This window comes from Danio rerio, chromosome 23 (assembly GCF_052040795.2).
Source record: "Danio rerio strain M-AB ecotype USA chromosome 23, GRCz13ab, whole genome shotgun sequence".
Classification (NCBI taxonomy): Eukaryota; Metazoa; Chordata; class Actinopteri; order Cypriniformes; family Danionidae; genus Danio; species Danio rerio.
This window is the reverse complement of record NC_141043.1, coordinates 45,543,414-45,567,674: the sequence shown is the minus strand read 5'-3', so window position 1 is coordinate 45,567,674 and position 24,261 is coordinate 45,543,414. Positions and strand designations below refer to the sequence as shown.

The 24,261-nt window shown below is 37.9% G+C and overlaps 1 protein-coding gene across 15 annotated transcripts in view; it reads right to left on the bottom strand.

Annotated features, from left to right (window-relative positions):
- Window positions 1-8,010: 8,010 nt before the first annotated feature.
- Window positions 8,011-24,261, bottom strand: part of shisal2a (shisa like 2A) — a 211,063-nt gene continuing 194,812 nt past the window's right edge. For 3 of the 15 annotated variants that reach the window (XR_015524003.1, XR_015524009.1, XR_015524007.1), the window contains 3 exons: window positions 19,424-19,648; window positions 14,521-14,603; window positions 14,286-14,402 (listed from right to left, as the gene is read on the bottom strand). Coding sequence is in view for 7 of the 15 variants with exons in the window: in XM_087307811.1 (XP_087163937.1) it covers window positions 14,235-14,402; window positions 14,521-14,606 (254 nt within the window). In the remaining 8 variants the exon portion in view is untranslated. Of the gene's footprint in view, window positions 8,945-9,029; window positions 9,058-14,227; window positions 14,403-14,520; window positions 14,607-19,208; window positions 19,649-24,261 lie in introns of those variants that run through there. The other 12 variants (XR_015524002.1, XR_015524008.1, XM_087307811.1 and 9 more) reach the window with 9 other exon arrangements.

Here is a 24,261-nt window from a genome sequence, read left to right as displayed (position 1 = left end):
GTCACTGTGACACATTTCTGTAGTTATCACGGCGTAATTACTGTAAACAGATCAAATGCCTCCTGATCATGTTTATTATAAAAACATTTCAACAGCGCAAGTTCTATAATTTGAAGAATTTGTGTAAAATGCCATCAAATCAACATCACACTGCAAGAAATCTTACTGCATTGATGTTTTTAGTTATTTAAATTAACCAGCACTACATCAAGAATCAACCCGGGCTCATTGTGGAAACATAGCCGCGCGGACGTTTCTGCGGACCACGAAATACGTCCCGGGAGGTACGTATTCAAGCAGTTTTTGTTTTCGCGGATCCGTGAGAGGTCGCTGTGCGTGCTTTTTCGCGTCTCGAGCGCCTCTCGGGAGCGCGCGCCATTCGCACCTGCGCTGTTCTCGAGTGAAAAGCCGCTGTGTAGCGACCGTCCGTCCGACTGGCCGGCTGAACGACCGAACGATTGACCAGGCCGCCCTCCTCTTCTTCCTCCTCCTCCTCCTTCCTTAAACCCAAGCGACGGTTTGCACAAGCTGCCCAGAAAGAAAAAGTAAAAGCCCTCGTCTTTGATTTCAACCGCGTTTTCGGATCCTGCCGCATTCTCGCCCTTATTTTTTGGATTATGTTTTTCAGCTTACCTGATTTCCGCCACCGCTCTTCCCCGGACCCGATCCTGGTCGTCCCCGCGGCCTGGTCCTCCTCTTCTGGGCCTCCGCTCCACCGACGTAATGCTGCAAGCTAAGCGCACAAACTGGTAGCAGCGGGAAAGCCCTCCACTCGGAGGCGAGTGTGAAGAGGAGGAGCGGAGCGGCACCACACCGCCCCGCAGCGTTCGATCGAGAAAAACTACACATGGCCGTACGTACCTCCGGCCACGTAAATCACGTTCTCCAGAAACGTCCGCGGGGCTACATTTCCAGAATGAGCTTGGGTTGTCAAGAATCCTCATTCATCTATAAGCCATATCACCACATGAGCTCAGGACTACTGTGGCAAACCGGTCAAAGCGTTGTTGACTTCTCTGGGCTCAAAGGTATCTGGGATAGACAATCACACGTTGGAAACGTGTACTGTGGTCGGATGAATCAATATTTCAGGTGTTTTTTGGGAGAAAATACTCCTTGTCCTCCAGACCAAAGAAGAAAAGGATCATCCAGACTGTTACCAGCAACAAGTCCAAAAGCCAGAGTCTGTCATGGTATGGGGTTGCGTCAGTGACGATTGATCGTGACAATTACACAGTAAAAGAATCTTGCTGCCTTAATGTTTAATCAAATTAACTCAGGCGGCACTGCATCAAGAATCCTCATTCATCAATAAGCCATATCACCACATGGGCTCAGGACTACTTTTGTCTTATAGATGAATGAGGAGCACCAAAAAAAAAAGAAAAGCCTCATTGAGACAGTTTCCAGCAACAAGTCCAAAAGCCAGAGTCTGTCATGGTATAGGGTTGCATCAGTGCCCTTGGCAATAGTAATGTAATGTGAGCTGGACGCTAACGACAGGAGTGCGGATACAAACCCAGGTTTATTGAGAATGGACAACCAAGCAATGGTCAACACAGGGGCAAACAGATATATACAGGCAAATCCAGAGACATAATCATAAAACAGGCAGATGATCAAAAGGCAGGCAGCAGACAGGAACAAACAAAACAAAGCGAGGATCAAGCAGGGCAAGGCAAAAAAATGCGTAGTAAAGTTCACAATGCATCTAAACAAGACTCAGCAACTTCTGTGTGTTTGTGTGTTGTATGAATAGTCCAGCAATCAGCCTATGAGCAGCTTCAGCTGTGAGTTAAATCAAACGGGATTGGGAACCGGTGTGTATGCGTGTGTGTGGTGCATGACTGGAGCTTGTAGTTCTTCAGTTCAATTAATCTTTATTTGTATAGAGCTTTTACTATGTGGATTGTGTCAGAGCAGCTTCCCAAAAAAGATCATAGTGAATTGAAAGTGTCAGTTCAGTTTTCAGAGTTTAAAATCAGTTCAGTGTAGTTCAGTTCAGTTCAGTGTGGTTCTTGAAATGGTGGATTTGTAGTCAGTTAGCGGTCTGTGTGTATACCAGCAGTCTGCACAGGCTGGTGATTGTGACAATTTTACTGAAAAAAAAATCTTGCTGCCTTAATGATTTTAGTTAATCAAATTAACTCACTGCATCAAGAATCCTCATTCATCTATAAGCCATATCACCACATGGGCTCAGGACTACTTTTTTCAAGGACCACAATACATTCACACATGCCAGATAAAACTGTAAGGTGCCAAAAGGAAGGCCTATGTTAACAGTGTCCAGACGCGTCATCGACTTCTCTGGGCTTGAAGGTAGAGATCTGCGCGGGACTAAATTTTGAATCCCGGTCCCGCCCGCACCCGCCAGGTTTTAGCCCGAACCCGACCGCTCCCGCTTATATTAAGAATTTGTCGTCCCGCTGCCCGACCCGCCCCGTTTTCTGCCCGCCGTGCCCGATCCCGCTAAAGAGCGGGGGAGAACAAAACCGAAAATCACCCAGCTATACAGTCCAGACAGCCAAGCTGTCTGTATAAACACACACATACAGCACCAAGCACACACACACAGACAAAGCTCTCTCTCTCTCATACGCGCGCGTGCACTAACACACACATAAGCACCAAGCAGACATACAGGCGTTTGCTGTTATATCAACTCAAAGGCTTGTAATGTATCAAGTACCAATGTAATACCAAAAGGTTTTATATAAAGGTATATAAATACTGAGTCGCGCCAGCTCCGGGCCGCAGCACACATTACTCCCGGGCCGATGCGGAATCGGGCAGTGAGTCCACAAGCATCCGGCCCGAGTCCGGAACTGGCCCGAGTGTATTTTGCTATCTGGGAAAGCTCTCTCTCTCTCTCTCTCTCTCTCTCTCTCTCTCTCTTATTCGCGCGCGCACTAACATACACACACACAAGCACCAAGCACACACACAAGCACCAAGCACACACACAGGCAAAGCTCTCTCTCTCTCTCATTCGCATAGCAATATCCGCGATATTGCTAGACAGCCCGCTCCCGTCCCAAATTAAACCCGTTACCGACCGCTCCCGCGATTTATTCAGAAATTTATTTCCGCGGACAGCCGCGGGAATGCAGACCTCTACTTTAAGGCATCTGGGATGGACAATCACGCAGTGGAAAAGTGTACTGTGGTCAGATGAATCAGTATTTTGGGTATTTTTTTGGGGAGAAATGAAAGCTGTGTGCTCTGAGTTCAGTCGTACGAAATGGTACGATTTTAAAAAGGAGGTGTGGCACCTGACCCCACCCCTAACCCCAACCGTCATTGGGGGATAAGCAAATCGTACTAAACTGTACGAATTAGATCGTACAAATTAATACGAATTAGCCACTAAATGAAAAAGTTACGAATTGCCGTGAGTTTGTGTAGGACACGCACATTCACTATTTATATTGGTGTACAGTAATAGATATTTAAACATTTAATGTATGTGACTGGAACAAAAACAACTCGTTTATAACAAATTTATATATACAATCATTCATTCATTCATTTTCTTTTCGGCTTAGTCCCTTTATTAATCTGGGATCGCCACAGCCGAATGAACTGCCAACTTAACCAGCATATGTTTTACGTAGCAGATGCCCTCCAAGCTGCAACCAACACGGGGAAACCCCTATACACACACATTCACATACTTGCACTATGGACAATTAAACCTACCCAATTCACCTATAGCATGTTGTGGTGAGGGGGCGTGGCCGAGAGCCGTGGGAACGAAATGATCCCACGCAAGGAGCTCTGGACTATAAGAGGAGGAATGATGGCAGAGGAAGCCGAGAGAGGACCGGGCCCGGGCATATTGTTTTACTTTTGCTTTCAGTTTGTTTTGGTTTAGACGGCAGTCTCTGAGAGGAGCTGCCGTTCATGTTATAAATAAATAATTTAAAACTGCGTCGGTTCTCCGCCTCCTTCTTCCCGGCAGCCAAAGGGCTGTAAAATTCATTACACACGTGTTTAGACTTGAGAGAAACCAGGAGGAAACCTATGCGAACATGCAAACTGCACATAGAAACACCAACTAACTCAGCCGAGTCTCGAAATAGCGACCGTCTTGCACCACTGTGCTGCCCCCTTTCGAGACTATTTCAGTGAGAGCGTCTAATTTTACAGACTTTTTTTTTTTGCTGAGCTTTTCGGCACCGCCTTTCCTTTTTTACGGTCCATCTCTGACAATTAGCTTGTTTTGTGTTGCACTTACAGTACTGTTTGTTTGACATTCTTGCCAGATTTTGATAACGTCCGCATAACCTCTGATTTGGTCGGCCCATCTCGAAACCAGCCGGTCTTGTTTAACATTTATTATTATTATTACTATCATATTACTATTAACAAACTTCAATTAGTACAAAATGCAGCAGCCAGAGTTCTGACCATGTCTAGAAAATATGATCATATCACCCCAATTTTATCCTCCTTACACTGGCTGCCTGTTAAGTTTCGTATTGAATTTAAAATATTACTTCTCACCTATAAAGCTCTAAATAATCTAGCTCCTGTTTATCTAACCAACCTTCTGTCTCGCTACAAACCAACTCGCTCTTTAAGATCTCAAAATTCAGGGCTTCTGGTAGTACCTAGAATAGCAAAATCAAGTAAAGGAGGTCGAGCCTTCTCTTTCATGGCTCCTACACTCTGGAATAGCCTTCCTGATAACGTCCGAGGCTCAGACACACTCTCCCAGTTCAAAACTAGATTAAAGACCTATCTGTTTAGTAAAGCATACACTCAATGCATCACCTAGCGGGTTCCACACAGGCTTCTGCATCTTGTTTATATACACTATGAACAGCAGCTACGCTAATTATTCTCTTTATTCTCTATTTTCACCTGGGGATACTCATCCCGAGGTCCTCAGATTATGCGAAGTCACTGATTGGATCCAAGACCAGCGACGTGATGATCCCAAGGATTCCATATCCGGGACCAGGCCATATCCTGAGCTGCTGCTGCGCTGATGGTCGTGGGGAGTGGAGAACATGAGTCTGATTCCAGCAACGTTCCAGGGACAGACGAGTCTTCATTGAGGCCATCTCCAGCATAAACCACGGCGAATGAAGTTCTGCACAAGACTTTTGGCCAGCGGAGAAATTAAAATGGTCGTGCCCAACTGAGTCTGGTTCCCTCAAGGTTTTTTTTTCTTCACTCCCATCAGGTGAAGTTTTTTTTCCCTCTCCGCTGTCGCCACTGCCTCGCATGGTTCAGGATTGGTAGAGCTACGCATCGATGAATTTGCTCTTCAGTGTTTGAACTCTCAGTAATGATTAAATCACACTGAACTGAGCTAAACTGAACTGAATTGAACTTAAACACTAAAACCTGAACCACACTGTTCCAGTTACTGAACCACACTGTTCCAGTTACTATGACCATTTATGTGAAGCTGCTTTGACACAATCTACATTGTAAAAGCGCTATACAAATAAAGCTGAATCATCATCATCATCACCGTCATAATATTCACATCTTGCAAGAGATAAAAGCTGCCTGCATGTAAAAAACAATACATATAAAAAAATAGCTGACCAGCCCACACTTAAAAAATGGTCTGGCCCTTCTGGCATTTGCCAGAATTGCCAGTCCGCCCCTGGCTCTTATCAAAGGTAATTTACCCTTGTCTGATTGCACCATAATTGCTGAAAAGCACATAGAGATTTTAGAGCACAATATGCTGCCTCTCCAATATAAATTGTGTGGCTCATTTAAAAGCGTAGAACTACTTGTTTTTTTTCAAAAAAACAAGTTTATTTAAAATAAAAATCATAAGGGACACATTAAACAATGTGCTGTTGTCTTGTCTCTCATAAAATACCTAAAATACCTCCAAAGTAAATTTAGAAATCACTTCTTCTTTTCTTATTTGCATTTTCCATACTGTCCTAACTTCTTCTGATTTGGGCTTGTATAAGAGCTGTAATTCATTGAACAATCCTTAAGAGGGTCACATCATAGGACAGCATCGAGATTTTGCCCAAAAATGTAATAGCACAGCAGTTTTTATGACAAGCGGTTCGTGGAAGATGATGACAATACAAATTATACTCATTGTGTCATGTGTGACTGTGAAAATGCCATTTGCTCTGCTTCTCCTCACACAATGTCAGAAGTTTGCTTTTATCTGTCGCTTCTGAAAGCCTGGATGGAGACTTGGAGTACTCAATGTCTGCTTTTCACAGAAACGAGCTGAAATATGGACTCATCTGAACCCGGCACACATTCCCACTCTGCCTTTTGAGCTCTGTCCTGAAGAACTTACATATAGCTTTCTCCCTGCGTAAGAAAGATTCACGTTGCATTTCTAAAAGCATTGCTAGACTCAGCAATAGAGTTTTTCTGAAGCACTCGTGGCTTTATTTAATAGCACAACATGTTTTTCATGCAGTGCCATCTGAGGCTCAGTGATCATGGCCAGGTTTCCAGCTTTGCTAGACTGAGATACGTTAGGGATGAAGTACATGTTTCAGAATAAATCCTGACAAAATGATTAGCAGCCCGATGTCAAATAGAGCACTTTTGTATAAGACTAAAGGGTTTATTCTGCGAGAACAACTGTCCTTAAGCGCGCATTGCCCTGTTATAATAGATGTGAATACACTTTTAATGTGTGATGAGAAATTTTTAAATATTTTTTTTAAATGTGTGTGGTGATGGAAATCACAGTGGTGGAAATGACCTTTCAACAGTTTATTCACATAGTGGAAATGCAGCTATGGAGCAAAATCTCAGGAATATTTCCAGTACCTTGTTGAATCTACACCACAAAGGATTAAGGCAGTTCTGAAGGCAAAAAAAGGTCCAACCTGGTACTGGTAAGGTGTACCTAATAAAGTGGCCAGTTTATATATCATGTCTTTGGAACACCTTAAAGAAACACAAGAAAAACATGCAAACTTTACACAGACATGCCAACTGGCCCAGCTGGGACTAGATCCAGCGACCTTCCTGTTGTGAGGCGATAGTGCTAACCACTAAGCTACCTTGTTGTCCATTCATTCATTCATTCATTTTCTTGTCGGCTTAGTCCCTTTATTAATCCGGGGTCGCCACAGCGGAATGAACCGCCAACTTATCCAGCAAGTTTTTACGCTGCGGATGCCCTTCCAGCCACAACCCATCTCTGGGAAACATCCACACACACATTCACAAAAACACTCATACACTACGGACAATTTAGCCTTCCCAATTCACCTGTACCGCATGTCTTTGGACTGTGGGGGAAACCGGAGCACCCGGAGGAAACCCACGCGAAGGCAGGGAGAACATGCAAACTCCACAAACGCCAACTGAGCCGAGGTTCGAACCTGCGACCTTCTTGCTGTGAGGCGACAGCACTACCTACTGCACCACTGCCTCACCCCCGCCTTGTCCTTTCTTTCAAAATGAGCACTTTTAATACTTAAGTACATCAAAAAAGTATGCTTGTATTCAGACTGAAGTTACTAAAACGGAGGACTTTATACATTTACTGGAGCAGTATTTTATTAGGGCATCTACTTTGACTCAAGTACCCAATTTGTGCACTCTATCCATCCCTGTGTGTACTATAATTCATAAATTATGACTCAAATGAGTTTTTTCCAATTGATGCGGTGAACTTTCAGCGAACTTCAGATCTGCGCTTACAACACATTCACTTTCCTAATTAGAAGGAAATGATGTTTTTAAAGGCACCAGTAGTTCAGCTGCTATAAAATGCCAGTAATAATTACAGCTTTTGACGTATGATTTAGTGTGCTGCCGACAGAGAAACTAATCACTGCAAACTCAATATGAAGCATAAATTAAATATAAGAGGTGATTCACCTGTGAAGTGGCCTTGCCGAGAGCACCGGAAACCCATGCAGCTTCAAGATATCTGACACACACACGGCCATTAGTGGGTGCAACATCCATTCTGTTAATTTATTTGTTCGTTATTCATCTTCTGTTTTTATTTTAATTTTATGAATGAAATGTTTTTTTTTTTTTTTTGTAATGTATAAACAGTTGAAGTTATTAGCCCCCCTGATTTATTCGCCCCCCTGTTTATTTCTTTCTCCAATTTCTATTTAAGGGACAGAATTTTTTTTAAACTCATTTATAATCAAAATAGTTTTAATAACTCATCTCTAATGACCTATGACTTATCCACACGACTTATCCAGTATATGTTTTACACAGCAGATGCCCTTCCAGCTGCATCCCAGTACTGGGAAACACCCATACACTTTCACATTCACACACACACACTTGTACACTGAAGCCAATTTGAGAGGGGTCTGGCTGCAGACCTGGTGCAGTGCAATCTGGGCTGCATCCAATGCTTTTTAATGGGCTCACCTAACCCCACCCCTAACCCTACCCTTCACAGTAACGTCACTAGCTCCATTTGAGTGCATTGTCTGACATTGCATAGCTGAGTGATGCAGTCTCAGCTTGCATCATAAAGGCTGCATCCAGATCCTATTGGTCAATTTAGTGCATTCAATTCACCTATAGTGCATGTGTTTGGACTGTGGGGGAAACCGGAGCACCCGGAGGAATCCCACGCCAACCGAGGGAGAACATGCAACCTCCACACAGAAATGCCAACTGGCCTATAGCTGGGTTCCAAACCAGCAACCTTCCTGCTGTGAGATGACAGTGCTAACCACTGAGCCACCGTGGTGCTGTCACACCCTCGGCTCGTTCCTGCTCCACCAATCACCGCTCTTCCTAACAAACCACCTCTCTCCAATCCCGCGAACCATTACCGGCCTTCTAATCACCTGCACCTGTTCCCTGTCATCAAGGACACTATAAAGGCACACCTCATTCATCCACTCGTTGGCTGGTATAGAAGTCAGATGGTTGTCCTCACCTTCACTCCTTCGTCTTCTCCGCCTTCTTCCATGGATGTTCCCTAAGTGCCTTCAGATCCTCCACACTGATCAAGGGAAGTGATTATTTACATATGGTGCTTACTAGAAGATCTACCATTTACCTGATGAACTGTGTGTCTGTATACTCACCTGCTGATGTTCCCAAAGACAAACTACACTGAAAAAAAATATTCAGAGATGATTCCTTGGATTTACAATTTTTTTTTAACGTTAAGTCGCTGTAAACAATTTAGTTGGGCTGAATTTAAACAAACAAATTAAGTTGAATTTTATTTATTTAATTTGTTTGTTTAAATTCAACACAAATAAATTGTTTGCAACAGTTTTGCAGAAATCATTTGTTTTCAGTGTATATGTGAGATCGCTAACATCAGGGGCCTTATGTATCAACGCTGCGTACGCCAGGTTTCACGCTCACGTTGGATTTACTAACAATGAAATTAATGTTAAATTGCACACTAAAAAGTATCGCAATGACACAAGTGAAAAAACATAGCTATTCATTTATAATTGATAAAATTGACACAATATATATATATATATATATACATATATATACATATATATATATATATATATATATATATATATATGTATATAAATGTATATAAATGTGTATATAAATATATATATATATATACATATATACATATACATATATATATATATATATATATATATATATATATATATATATATATATATATATATATATATATACACATATATATATATACATACATATATATATATATATATATATATATATATATATATATATATATATATATATATACATATACATACATATATATATATACATATATATATATATATATATATATATATATACACATATATATATATATATACATATATATATATATATACATATATATATATATATATATATATATACATATATATATATATATATATATATACATATATATATATATATATATATATATATATATATATATATATATATATATATACATATATATATATATATATATACATATATATATATATATATATATATATATATATATATATATATATATATATATATATATATATATATATATATATATATACATATATATATATATTATATTATCTTACAGTAGTAGTTATATATATATATATAACTACTACTGTAAGATAATATCAGACTTCGGTACATACTTTTAGTAATCTCTTTGCCTGAACTGAGCCGATCTAATCCTGTTTATATGAATTAAACCTGCTTCCGATCAGGTTTGAGCTAGCAGAACTGTTGCTATGACAACAACTCTCAGATCACTTTTGAAGAACGAATCGTCAATAAGCAAATCCAGCTAACTGAGTAATCCATATACGAAGAACGGACCCCTGGGGTTGTAACACTCACTTTGATTAAGTGACTTGTTTTGAATAAAACTGATAAAAGATAACCATCCTTGACTTGTGAGTGCCCTGTAAGATCTTTCATTTAAGATTTTAGTACAACTGATGAAATAAACAAACAATTGTTGTATTTTTCAACGTATGCAAGCACTTTTAAGCACACATGTATTTTAGACAATTTCCAGGCCTTGAATGTATATGTCTGAAACTCCAATACTTTCAAGAAGTGTGGGAACACTGTGTTAAGGTGTGTTTTTATTCAGGACTCTGCCCTGAAAACTGCTCGAGGCTGAGAATAGTTTTCCCTGCATTTCATTCCCTAACTCATTTCTCCCGAGACACGCATGTAAATGTCCCATCTCTCGGTCCTATCACAGCTCCACACTTAATATTTGCAGCAAATTGTCTTTTTAGCTTTGTCTCAAGAGCCTCCCGGTCTTAAAAGCTTTCTCTGACCGTGCAGAAGTAAGGATTTAGCCGTGTGTTTTAGCTATCTGTCACTGGTTTATAGGAAAATCAAGGTTCAGTCAGACAGAATTGAAATCTCTCACCCATTCAGTGCTTCATGACAAGCTACAGGAGGTTTGACAGTAGCATAAAGACTTGAAAGCTTTGGCTATTTCTGAACTAAATCTCTCTGCAGTTACTCATGAAATACTGTGAACTGACCACAGAAACCCTGAAATGGGGCTCTTAATATGTTTTTTCAAAACTTTTTGGAGATTTTCCTTCACTACTTTTTATAGTTTAGAATAGAAGCACTTTATTTGAAGTGGGTCTTCATAAGACCATCATGACACCTTTATAATCATGACATAACACATGTCGTGAATATGAAGGAGTTTTGACATGTGCTTATGACAACTGCCATTCAGTTTCATCTGCTCAGAACCTGTCAGTGTTGTTGTCATGGCAACTTGACATCACCAAAACTTGTCACAAATCTTTCGTACACAGAACTGTCACAAGGCTTTTATAACTATGTGAATATTTGATAAACAAGTGTCAAATAATTTTACAACAGCATAATTAAAATTTCATGACAAAGTAAATTTGCAACAATGTAGTAGCAGTTAAGAAAATATTAATGACACTGTTATAATTCCTGACACAATTATAATGAGGACATTATTATTATTATTATTATTATTATTATTATTAATGTTTGTCATTACAAAGATTACATTGTTACTTATTGTATTATTATTATAATTTTTATTATTGTACATTTTATTACAAAGATTAAATATTATTATCGTTTGTCATTACAAAGATTACATTTTATAATAATAATAATAATTATAATTATTTTTATTATAAATTTTTATCATCACAAGGATTAGTTGTTGTTGTTGTTATTATTATTATTATTATTATTAATATTCTTTTTCATGTTGATTATTACAATTTTGTATTATTATTATTATTATTATTTTATTATTATTATTAATGTTTGTCATTACAAAGATTACATTTTATTGTTTAATTATTATTATTATTATTATTATTATTATTATTATTATTATAAATGTTCATTATCACAAAGATGAATTATGATTATTATTATTTATAGTTTGTAATTACAAATTACAAACTTCTTCTTCTTATTATTATTATTATCATTATTATTATAAATGCTTATTACAAATATTAAATATTATTATCTTTATTAGAATTATAAATGTTTATTATTATAACATTTAATTATTATTATCAATGTTTATTGTTACAATATTATTTATTATTACTGTTTTTATTATTATTAATATTGATGTTGTTTATTATTACAAGGATAAATTATTATTATTATTATTATTATTATTATTATTATTATTATTATTATTATAATTATTATTATGTTTATTATTACAAATATTTGTTATTATAATTATAATAATTATTATTATTATTAATGTTTGTCATTACAATATTAGGTATTATTATTATTTTTTTAATATTATAAATGTTTATAAAATATTAATTATTATTATTATTATTATTATTAATATTATTATTACAAAGATTGCATTTAATTATGATCTTTTTCTTCATATTATTATATTATATTATCATATAAATATTATTAATATTTTAACCACAAATGGTTATTATTACAAAAAGATTAACGAGATTAATTACATTTCAACAAACTATATTTTGGATCATTTAAATGACCCTTATAGACAACAGTTGGATTTGTCCTTGTCTGGCCCTTTGTTGGGTTACAATAACCCAGCAATTTTTGAACAGTAAAATTTTTTTTATTTATTTTTGTATTTCTTTTATTTATGTTTTTAATTGTATAAAACAGTAACAAGCATTTCCAAATTATGACAAACCAGCAAGAGTGGAGCTTTAAGAGAAATCCTTCCAACAGCTTTAAAAAGTAAAGAAGAAAAGAGAACTTTCCAGAAGCCAAGTGAAGCATTTATCTCCAGTCTTTCTGAACCCCAAAAACCCAAACATGCGTGACATCCTCATCCCTAACTTCAGCTTTTCAGAGGCAGTCAGGACTTAGTGGACTCTGACAGAAAGAAATCCAGACAATGATTGCTAGTGTGTTTGGATATAATATCGTGTCTGCCATCAGACTTCTGCTCAAACACTTCCTCTGCTCTCTTCACAGTTTGTCAGACGTGCTCCACATATTGAATTTAAGGCCTGTATGGAGCAGAACTCAGGCTGAATGTCAGGACCAGACAAACAAAACTAATAGAAATTCATGATATGCGTTTACTAAAGGTCTTTCAGTTTGGCATGCAAACGAGTCTGCTGAATGAACACACTTATTGTAACCACTGCAACCGTGAACTATGTAGAGAATAGTTGATGAATTTTTTTCCCATTTTTAATAAGTATCAGACCCCCCCCCCACCAAAAAAAAAGAAAAACATCAAAGTTGTCATAAATAAAAATGTACTCTTGTTATTTTTATATTTATATAATAATGCTTATTATATTAGATGTGTCTGTGTTTCATTTAGGGTGGAGCTATTAGTCATTAAGGGTAGAGCTATTATTCATTAAGAGCAAAGATATCAGTCATTTAGGGCGGAGCTATCAGTCATGTAGGGTGGAGCTATCAGTCATTTAGGGTGGAGCTATCAGTTATTAAGGGTGGAGCTATCAGTCATTTAGGGTGGAGCTATCAGTCATTTAGGGGGGACTATCAGTCATTTAGGGCGGAGCTATCAGTCATGTAGGGTGGAGCTATCAGTCATGTAGGGTGGAGCTATCAGTCATGTAGGGTGGAGCTATCAGTCATTTAGGGCGGAGCTATCAGTCACTTAGTGCTGCACTGTCATTTGTCATCTGTCATTTAATTCCCTCTTCATTCAAAACAATGGTGGTAATCGTATATGTTTTTAAATTATAGGCTTCTTAAAACCAAATTTTAGATGAAAACATTTAGTCAATCAAAACAAAAGTTCCTTCTGAAGTCTTAAAGAAACAGTGGAAAATAAAAAGCATAATACGTTTCCTCCTATGAATTCAGAGTTAGGTGTAGAGTAGAATAAAATGAATAGAATGAGACTTTACAACCTTCAAAATAAAATGAAATGGCTTCAGTGCTTTGGCAAAAAAAAAAAAACCTGTCAAACCTTGAATGATGTTAAAAACTCTGCCCTAAAGGCACTGGTTAAAAACACAAATGGGTCATATTGAATCAATAATTTGCCAGCAGAGGCAGGAGTGCACAAAATGTGGGAAAATTGTAGTGTTTCACTAGTCATTACAGCCTTTAAAGCACAATCAATGTGTTAGGAAAATGCTGCTGCTGCAAAAACATTAGCCAATCAAAAAAAGAGGTCATCAACCTAAAGTCTTAAAGAAACTGTCAAATATAAGCAGTTTTTGGTTAAAAATATGCTGTATGTTCCTTCTGAATAACTAATAATTATACACATTTTAGCACTTATGTGAAAAGCACTGAAATGACTATCAGATGCAGTGCATTGGCTTGAAATTGAAATAAAACGGGGGTAAAAATACCTTTAATGGTTTTGCAGAGACGTGTTGATTTTGATGACTCAAAGACGAAAAGCTCATGCCGTTTTCCCAAAAGCTCATTTGGCTCAAAGATTCTCGAGACTCATACAGCGTGACATCCTACAATAGAAACAGTCATTGTTGAAGCAGAGTCATTTTTAATTAGTTGTGCTCGCCATGTTCATTAGGCATTTCCATATGAGCAAAAAAAAACACAAAAGGCATCATGAGATCTTACAGAAAAGTGCAGCTCAAAGCCAACATAAAGCCACTGAAGACAAACGTCAAGGAGAAATCGTCGAGAACGGACCATCAGACAGTCTTCTGAAACACAACAATCTGTAATAAGCAGCGTTTTCCATCACAGCGTGTAGAAATGACATCAGGTGAAGCCAGCCATCCCGAAGTGTTGAACTAAATGACCAACACAATCTCACGGCAATTCGTAACTTTTTCATTTAGTGGCTAATTCGTATGAATTCGTACAATCTAATTCGTACAGTTTAGTACGATTTGCTTATCCCCCAATGACGGTTGGGGTTAGGGGTGGGGTCAGGTGCCACGCCTCCTTTTTAAAATCTTACCATTTTGTACGACTGAACTCGTACAAATTCGTACGAATTAGCCACTAAACTGGCAAAACGTAAAATACTTACGTTTTCTCGTGATATCAGGCTGAAATGACACATAACTAGCTGGCTTACAGAGTAAGGTTCAGTGCAGTTCAGCTCTCGGCGTAACACAATGGACATCACATAGACATAACACAGGCTCATTGGTAATACAGCTGAAGTCAGAATTAGTTTTCCCCAATTTAACGGAGAGATTTCTTCAACGCAGTTCTAAACATTATGAGTTCTAATAACACATCTCTAGTAACTGATATTTTTAAAGACACATCTATACAGCTTCAAGTGACACTTAAAGGCTTAACTAGGTTAATTGGGTTAACTAGACAGGTTATGGTAATTAGGCAAGTTATTGTACAACGACGGTTTGTTCTGTAGACAGTCGGGGGAAAACAATTGCTTAAATGGGCAAATAATATTGACCTTAAAATGATTCATAAAAAATTAATAACTGCTTTTATTGTAGCCAAAATCAAACAAATAAGACTTTCTCCAGAAGAAAAAAATATTATCAGACATACTGTGAACATTTCCTGCTAAACATCATTTGGGAAATATTAAAAAAAAGAAAAAAAAAATCAAATTCAGTTGAGCGTCCACTACTTGCTGGTCTCACTAACATCACTTCCGACAGTCACCTAGCTTTCCCATGTGGTCTTCCATCCAGGTACTGACTGGGCGCAGCCCTGCTCGGCTTTAAAAAATGTCAAATTTTTTCTGAAAGTTGCAGGGAGCTAGCTGCCCACAAATAAGCTAGAGTATATAAGAATATACATATTTCGGTAGACTTATTATCTCAGACAAACACAGAACACCCAAACACTGCAGTGCTTTTTCATTTTCTCCATGAATAAAACTTGTATCAGAGCTGCAGCAATGTTTCGTCAGCTTGACATCCTCTGAGAAAATGATAAATGGTCGCCTACATATGCAATCTATGTATATTCAATCCCCTTGTACAGGTTTTTCCGATTCACAGTTTAAATTGACAAGCACTGATCGGTTCAGGGTGATAAGTGAAGTTTAATTTTAAACTAATTTTAAGAGGAGCATGTGCTCGTGATTGACCCAGGTAGTCCACATTAGCTAATCATGATCCTCCAATCAAAGGATCCCAAGTCACTATATATATATATATATATATATATATATATATGAAAATATATATGGCCCAGTGACTAGCTAGTTGCCTCACAGCAAGAATACCAATGGCGTTGGCTCGCTGAGCCATCTGGTATTTCTGTGTGGAGTTTGCATGTTCTCCCCATATCCGCATGGGTTTCCCCCGGGTTCCCTGGATTCCTCCCACCATCCAAATGTGCTCTATATTATAGATAAAATAAACATAAACCTTTTTTCTAATGTCTTACTCTCAGGAAGTTCGCCTTGGCCTCAGCAGCGGGGGAGTTTGAGATCGACCTGAGCTTAATCTCCCCTCGCCCTGCAAAAAAGTGGGGGGAGCCCTGGGCTCGAGGATCCCTTGAGCTCAGGGCTCTCTCCCGGGACAGCATGCCAAACAAGTTATCTATAAATCATGAAGTGTAAAGTCTTGAAAAAGGCTGTGGATCACTGCCCTAAGTAACATATTCCAGATTCACGGTTAAAATATAGACAGCTCCCTCTTGCGGATCTGGAACATACAACAAGCAATGTGTTTTATGTTTCGGACAAAACGTGGGCTGAGGCATGTATTTCCAACGAGCCTGTGGTGCGCTCACTCATTGTTCCTTGCAACATAAAATCAATGTCAACAATGGATATGTACTGCACATATACAAAACTGACAGAACTCTGCACGTAACACATATAAATCTTGAATCTTGCAAATGATTGATTCTGGCACTTTGGACTAACACAGAACCACAGATAAGGCCTGTAAATCTTAAAAACGAAGCCAAAAAGATGCATAATCTCTCTGAAAATTTACTTTTTTCACCTTTTTTTAACATTTTTTTTTGCAACCGCGCCAGGAAAGCACATATTAAAACCCTGATGATTTTTTAATATATATTAATAATAATAATAATAAAAAAGTAAATATGCAACAATACATAAACAAACAAACAATAAAGAAATTAATAAATAAATATGTAAACAATTTAGTATATGAACTGGCTGGTTTGGACCTGGTTTATAATTACTGACACGTTAATAATGAATAAAAAATGGTTTGTTTTTTCATAACTTTGGTAACAAGCCTGAACTCCACTTCACAAAAAGCCAAAGGAAATGAAACAGGATTATTTACCAAATTGCCACTCATGCTCTAAAATAAAAAAAATTTTAATACATAAATACATAACTAATTAAACAAACAAATAAATAAATAAACATTTGTTTGATGTCAAAATATTATGAAACCTTCAATTTTTTCAGTAAAAGCAAAGGGAAAAATTCAGCACAATCATGCATAATAATGTGTTAAAGCATTAAATGCCGGGTTACAGGGCACTGAAAATATAATTAATAACATCTGTGCATTTAATTTAAATATAAATTCAACAGATTCTGTGCATGTTAAAGTTGTCACAAGTTTGATTGTATATATATATATATATATATATATATATATATATATATATATATTACAACAATGATCAATTTAAGTTTTAATCAGTAATCTAATTAGCTGTAAACAAATATTCCCCTTATTAGACATCACAATTTCATGAGAGAAAAATAAAAACAGCAGCAACAGGATTGAACTGAATGTGTGAAACCATTACATGCACCACTAATGACCAAGAAATATTATTAAGTAAACAGTATACAAATATTAACTCTAATATCAACATGACGTCAGTGTTGCATAATTGTTTAATACGGCTAAAAATGTTCAATATTTTAACTGTAGTTAAAAGCATTATATTGGGGAGTGTTTACTATAATTGTTCTGTTTTATGCCATGCTAATTTTAGCTTGACTTCTCTGGAGATTTATAGTTTTGCTGGTTGTTTTGAAACAAGGAACAGGACTCCAACTTATACTTTGTGAGTGTCAAAGAGTCTTTAAATGAAATTGTGAGTACTGGCAATAACATAGGTAAAAAATATGGCTTTTATGTCTTCAAAATGAAAAAGGCCTCAATTTTTGACAAAAAGATGTACTTAAACTTGTTACGTTTAAAATATCCCGGCAATACAAACACAGTTTAACAAACCCTATTTTTTAAAATGACCTTTAAATTAAAAAAAAGTCTCATACTGATAAATGAAGGGCCAGATGTGCTGGTGTAAAGGCTTTGTAAACTCTGTTTGACAGATAAACATGAATGGCAGGACAACGCACTGTAATCTCAGGATTCAATACAATAAACTCTTTGGTTCAGCTGCGCGAACGACCAAAACCACTGCTTCACCAACAAAACTAGAGGTCTTTGAGGCTATCATTGATCTACAGCAGGGGTCACCAATCCTGGTCCTGGAGGGCCGGTGTCCCTGCAGGGTTTAGCTCCAACTTACCTCAACACACCTGCCTGAATGTTTGAAGTATACCTAGTAAGACCTTGAATGGCTTTTTCAGGTGTGTTTGATTAAGGTTGGAGCTAAAATCTGCAGGACACCGGCCCTCCAGGAACAAGTTTGGTGACCACTGATCTACAGTCTCTCAAACTCTTCACCGATGCATTTATTTCCTTTAAAAACACCATTCAGATCAATGCAACCATAACATTAGAGCCGTTTACACCTAGTCACATGATGCGTTTCTTCTGATAGCTATGGGATCTTAAAATGAACACTTGTAAGTGCACTCCAAACCAAATTTGAGATGAGTCTGATTGCTCAAACCACACCAGGAGATGATTTCCTGATGAAATTGGAAAGGTCTAAAAGCATTGGGTTGTTAAAACCACATACAGCTTAAGTCAGAATTACTGGCCCCATAAATACTTGTTTATTTTTCCACAATTTCTGTTTAACGGAGAGAAGATTTGTTTAACACGTTTCTAAACACAATCGTTTTAATAACTCATTTCTAATAACTGATTTAGTTTATCTTTATCATGATGACAGTAAATAATATTTGACTAGATATTTTTCAAGACACTTCAACACAGCTTAAAGTGACCTTTAAAGGCTTAATTAGGTTAACTAGGCAGGTTAGGGTAATTAGGCAAGTTCTTGTACAACGATAGTTTGTTCTGTAGACTATCAAAAAAAGTTAACTTAAAGAGGCTAATAACTTTGTCCTTAAAATGGTGTTTAAAAAATTAAAAACTGCTTTTATTCTAGCTGAAATGAAACAAAAAAGACTCTCCAGAAGAAAAAATATTATCAGACATACTGTGAAAATTTCCTTGCTCTGTTAAACATCATTTAGGAAATATAAAAAAAAAATTAAAGGGGGGTTAATATTTCCGACTACAACTTTAAGTGTAAAACAGAACGTTTTCACAAATCAGAATCCGATCAGAAACAATGCATGAAGAAACCAGGTGTAAACCGCTCCATTGAGGCAATTCGATTTCATTCAGTTTGTGCTACAGCATCCAAAATGCTATCCAAGTCACACCGCGTATAAAGCTGTTGATTTATCAGCCGTCTGCAGGTCTTCATGACGGGCCCTCCACGTTAACGGTGGTCACTGTGGCCATGAAGCAGCGCTGAAACAGGCGGTCCGGATCCGGAGGCTGATTGTCACAGTCTAGTTTTCCTCTTAGGAAATGCTTGCGGAAACCATGCGGTCCTGTAGACGTGCTGGGCTGACTCGGACCCTCCTGAGGACCAGATCCAGACGCTAAAAAAACAAACATTTTAGGAAGAATTCATGAGTTCTGCTTAAACATGATCATTAACAAAAATCATACATGTTTATTAGCGGTTATATTTGATTTGAAAGTCCCTGTGATATCAAAATAATGTTAGTATCAGTATGTTAGTCTTTACAGCCATTTCACCTGCAGCCCAAAACCAGTTACCCACTGAAGCTAAGCAGCCTGGTCAGTAACTGGATGGGGGACCACCAAGCGGCGACCTCCCGCTCTCCCTCAGGAAGCCAATACGGAAGTAGCTAAAACTGCAACTCATCCGAAATTCCGCTAGTCCTGGCCGCTCCTGGCCGCTCCTGGCTCCAAAACAGAGCTAACTTCAATTGAGCCCACTGTTAGAATGGCCAACTTTACAGCAGAAAAAAAGGTGTTTACAGCCTGGTACAAAAAAAGAATTTGGTTAATACCGCTAATATTACCCTTCATGACAACTGTGAGGGGGGTGAATTTTTTTATAACTCAACCGTTTCCTTTATATTAAGTTATATTAAGTTTGCATAATTAAGGGCGTGGCCACTTGAGTGACAGCTATGTCTCGTTGGTCGCCGTCACGTCACCTCAGCCGAATCCTGCAGATTAGCCACTGAACTCGGCCTATTTATCGTATTTCTGTGTTGTTTTATGTGGCTTTACACAGTCAACTGCCTTTTGGACTTGTTTCCTACAATTATTAGATGGCATGGCATGCTGAGTGTACTTAATTGTGCTCACAAACCATTCACGTGGCCTCCGTTTCCCATGTGAGTAAAGTTATATACTTATATACCATCTCTATACATGTATTTGTTTTATTTAAGATCATTTATCGTTTATGTTTATATTTAGAGCTGTAATGCACTCCAGAATCTGACGGATTGATTAGCTGTGGGCTCTAGAACCGTCATCTAAAGCGTTGTCATACAGTGTTATGCTGGATTTCATCAATAGTCTTACATTACCTAACACAGACTATATCTGTCACCGACTCGGTCCCAGTCACTCCCCTCGCTGGCCAGCAGAGGCCGCTATCTCCGGACTTCTAGCATTACATCATCCACTTACGCTGATTGTGCACACACCTGTCCTGAATCTAGCTAACGACCCACGCACCCTTTATAAGCCGCACACAAACACTCAGTCAGTGCGAAGTCTTGTTTAGCCCCGGCCAGCATTACTGAGCGTTATTCTCTGCCTGATCTCTCGTGTACAACTCCAGCCTGTTTCTGACTCTGCTTCGCCTTCTGCCTGCCCACGACCCAAGCCTGATACACGGACTCTGATTCTCGCAGCCTGCCTTTGTCCCATGGCTGGTAAACCCCTCTGTGTCTTTTTACCACCAGCCTTGAAACCTTTATTACAGTTGTTGATGTGTATTTGCACGTTGGTGCAAATTGTGTGTTTGAGTGAGAGCTTGATTAATAAATACTGCATAATGGATCCCTCCGTGTCAGTCTCCTCGTTACAATATCTGAAGTGTTTGGAAGTAATTCGCGTTTTCCTCCTGTTGAAAAACTTCATGAGAACAATGTTTAGCGGCTCAATGTATTACAGCAGTGTTTTTAAAAAGCTAAACACTTTATTGATATAGTGTACAACTAAGCACAAGTGGTCAGAATACAAACGAGTCACAGGTGATGAAGTATTAAGCGTTCTCCCAAAGTAAAGTGTGTCTGAACCAGGTCCAAGCAAAATGCCAGCACGTGTCTGTAGCTCCGCTCACTCTCCGCCTCTTTGCCCTTGTTTGGTATCCCGCCGTGGGTGTGATGAACAAAATGGCGACGGTTGGCCGCGCCTACTTGTGGCTTCTTTTGCGCTCTTTAGAAACCTATGGGTGACGTCACGGACACTACGTCCATATATTTTACAGTCTATGGGAACCACATGGGAAAGCTAGGTTTACTTTTAGATGTGTTGTCAGAGAGGCCAGCAGGGGGCTCTCAATCTGTGGTCTGTGTGAGTCCTAATGCCCCAGTAAAATAAAGGGGATACTATACTGTCAGTGAGCACCAGATGAGATGATAAACCGAGGTCCTGACTCTCTGTGGTCATTAACAATCCTATGGCACTTCTTGTAATGAGTAGGGGTGTAACCCTGGTGTCCTGGCCAAATTTCCTCCATCAGCCCTTACCCATCATGGCCTTCCAATCATTCCCTTCCACCAAATTAGCTGTATCACAGTTTCTCCACTCCACCTATAGCTGGTGTGTGGTGAGCGCACTGGTGCTGCAGTCCTGTGGCTGCCATCGCATCATCCAAGTGGAGCTGCTGGTGCCACTGATGGTGGTGTGGACCTCTTCCCTGCAACCCCAACCTCCAAACTATGGCTTGGAAACAGTGGCTGTAGCTCAATCTGAGTTTTAAATAGCATTATTTACTCTTCAGTAAGGATAACAGATGTCCTGTTATGAAGTCTTTTATTTCCCAGGACAGTTCCTTATTTTAGCTCAACCGCAGGAATGGTCCAACCAAAGGTAGGCTAACCAAGCGCATCACAGAAGAAAAAATAACATGCAAACAGTATCCATTAATAACGTGCAGTAAGAGAGCTCAGGGTAGAAGAAATCATGCAGAATGGACGCATAACTGAAGGGCTGTCTTGGCTGCTGCCATGCGCCTGCACAATCTTGCCCTCTCCTAACTGAGACAGTAGCCCCTTTCACAGAGTGATACTGGTAAAAATCGGGAAAATTTATGGAACGACTTTAACGTTAAATTAAAAAAAGTGCTGTTCACACAGGCGAGGACGTTACGGAATTTTTCCGGAAAAAAGCATTCACACATCTATTTCAAAATACCGGTAAATTCTGACATCATTCACCAAAAATGAGCTCTTAACGGCTGCGCTTTTATTTGTAAACATTTGACTAAATTACAAACTCTGTGGATGGATCAGTATTGTGAACAACTTCGATGTAAACATATAGAGAACCACTTTCGCATGTCGAGATGTTCATGATGTGTGTGTGTGTGTGTTTGTTTGTGATGGCGCTCACCAGCTGATTCACGGGCACATGCAACACAGAGCTTGAAGGTAAACAAACAACGGCTTATAAGCATCTTATCGATAATTATTTACACAGTTGGCATTAAGAAGAACATATAAACGTGATCTGACTAATTTCTAGCAGCTAAATGTGTCTGGAAAAATATTCAAAAGCTTTTATTTTCATAAACCGCGCAGACGTGAATGCTTCTGACTGTTCTGATTGGCTAAAGCAGACGTCTCACGTCAGCACGTTCTAGACGCTTATTCTGGCAATCTTCCTTCTGCATTCACACAGCGCAACATTCCAACAAATTACCGGTAATGTTACAATTTCTCTTTTCGGAAAAAAGCCAGAACAAATTTACCGGTATTTTCAAAAAGGGCCTGTTCACACATACAACCTTTCCGGAAAATTGCCAGCAATTGTCCGGAAAGGTCTGTATGTGTGAAAGGGGCTAATGTGTGAACAGACCCTAAAATAGAATTATAGACAATATAATTACTTATTTTAGTAAATTCATAATATTATTAATAATAATAATAATAATAGCAAAAAGCTACTTTTGTGAGGCGATAAAATAAATGGACCGCTATTGGCCCAGGGCCCAACATGTTTCACCAAATGGAATGATTTGTGTTGACAAATCTTATTTTGACACACATTTTGGGAAAATGCTATGAAAATATTTAACAATACATTCAACAATTTGTCACACTTTACAATAAGGTTCATTAGTTAATGTTAATTAATGCATTTACTAACATGAACAAATAATGAACAATACATCTACTAATGTAATTGTTTATGCTAGTTAACGTTGGTTAATGAAAATACAGTAGTTCATTGTTAGTTCGTGTTAACTCATGGTGCATTAACTAATGTTAACAAGCATGGACTTGGATGTTAATAATGCATTAGTAAATGTTCAATTATGATTAATAAATGCTGTGCATGTGTTGTTCATGATTAGTTCATGTTAGTAAATGCATTAACTAATGAACCTTATTGTAAAGTGTTACCCAACAATTCAAATTCAAGAATGCATGATTATTTGGCATCATGGCTTTGCAATCAAAGAATGGATATGTTCCTATTTTTAGAGTGATTGCAAATTTCTGGTTTCAACTGTTTATTTTATTATAAAGAGATGAGATATTTAGCCTAAATATTTTTTTTCTTTTGACTACTAAAACTATTTGCTTTAGTAATGTTAGTAAGTTCAAATAAAGTGGTTAAATAACAAAAATCCTAATATTCCTAAATGTATAGTGAAAAAAAACTCAATAATTATCAATATCGAATGATATGAAACATGATATTGTGATATTTTTTTGGGTCCCAATTTATATTAAGTGTCCCTAACTACTATGTACTTACATCAAAAAATAAATACAATGTACTTACTGTGTTTATAATGTATTTGAGAACACTTGTGGTGCTTTTAAGTTGGGATAGAGGTTGGGTTATGAACAGGTTTGGTGGCATGGGTAGGTTTAAGGGTGGGTTAAGGCAGTGGTTCTCAAAGTGGGGGTCGCGTAACAATGACAAGGGGTCGCTTGGTGATTTCCAAAACTCAAATAAGTTTTATTAAACTATTTGAATGACCATAGGTCCC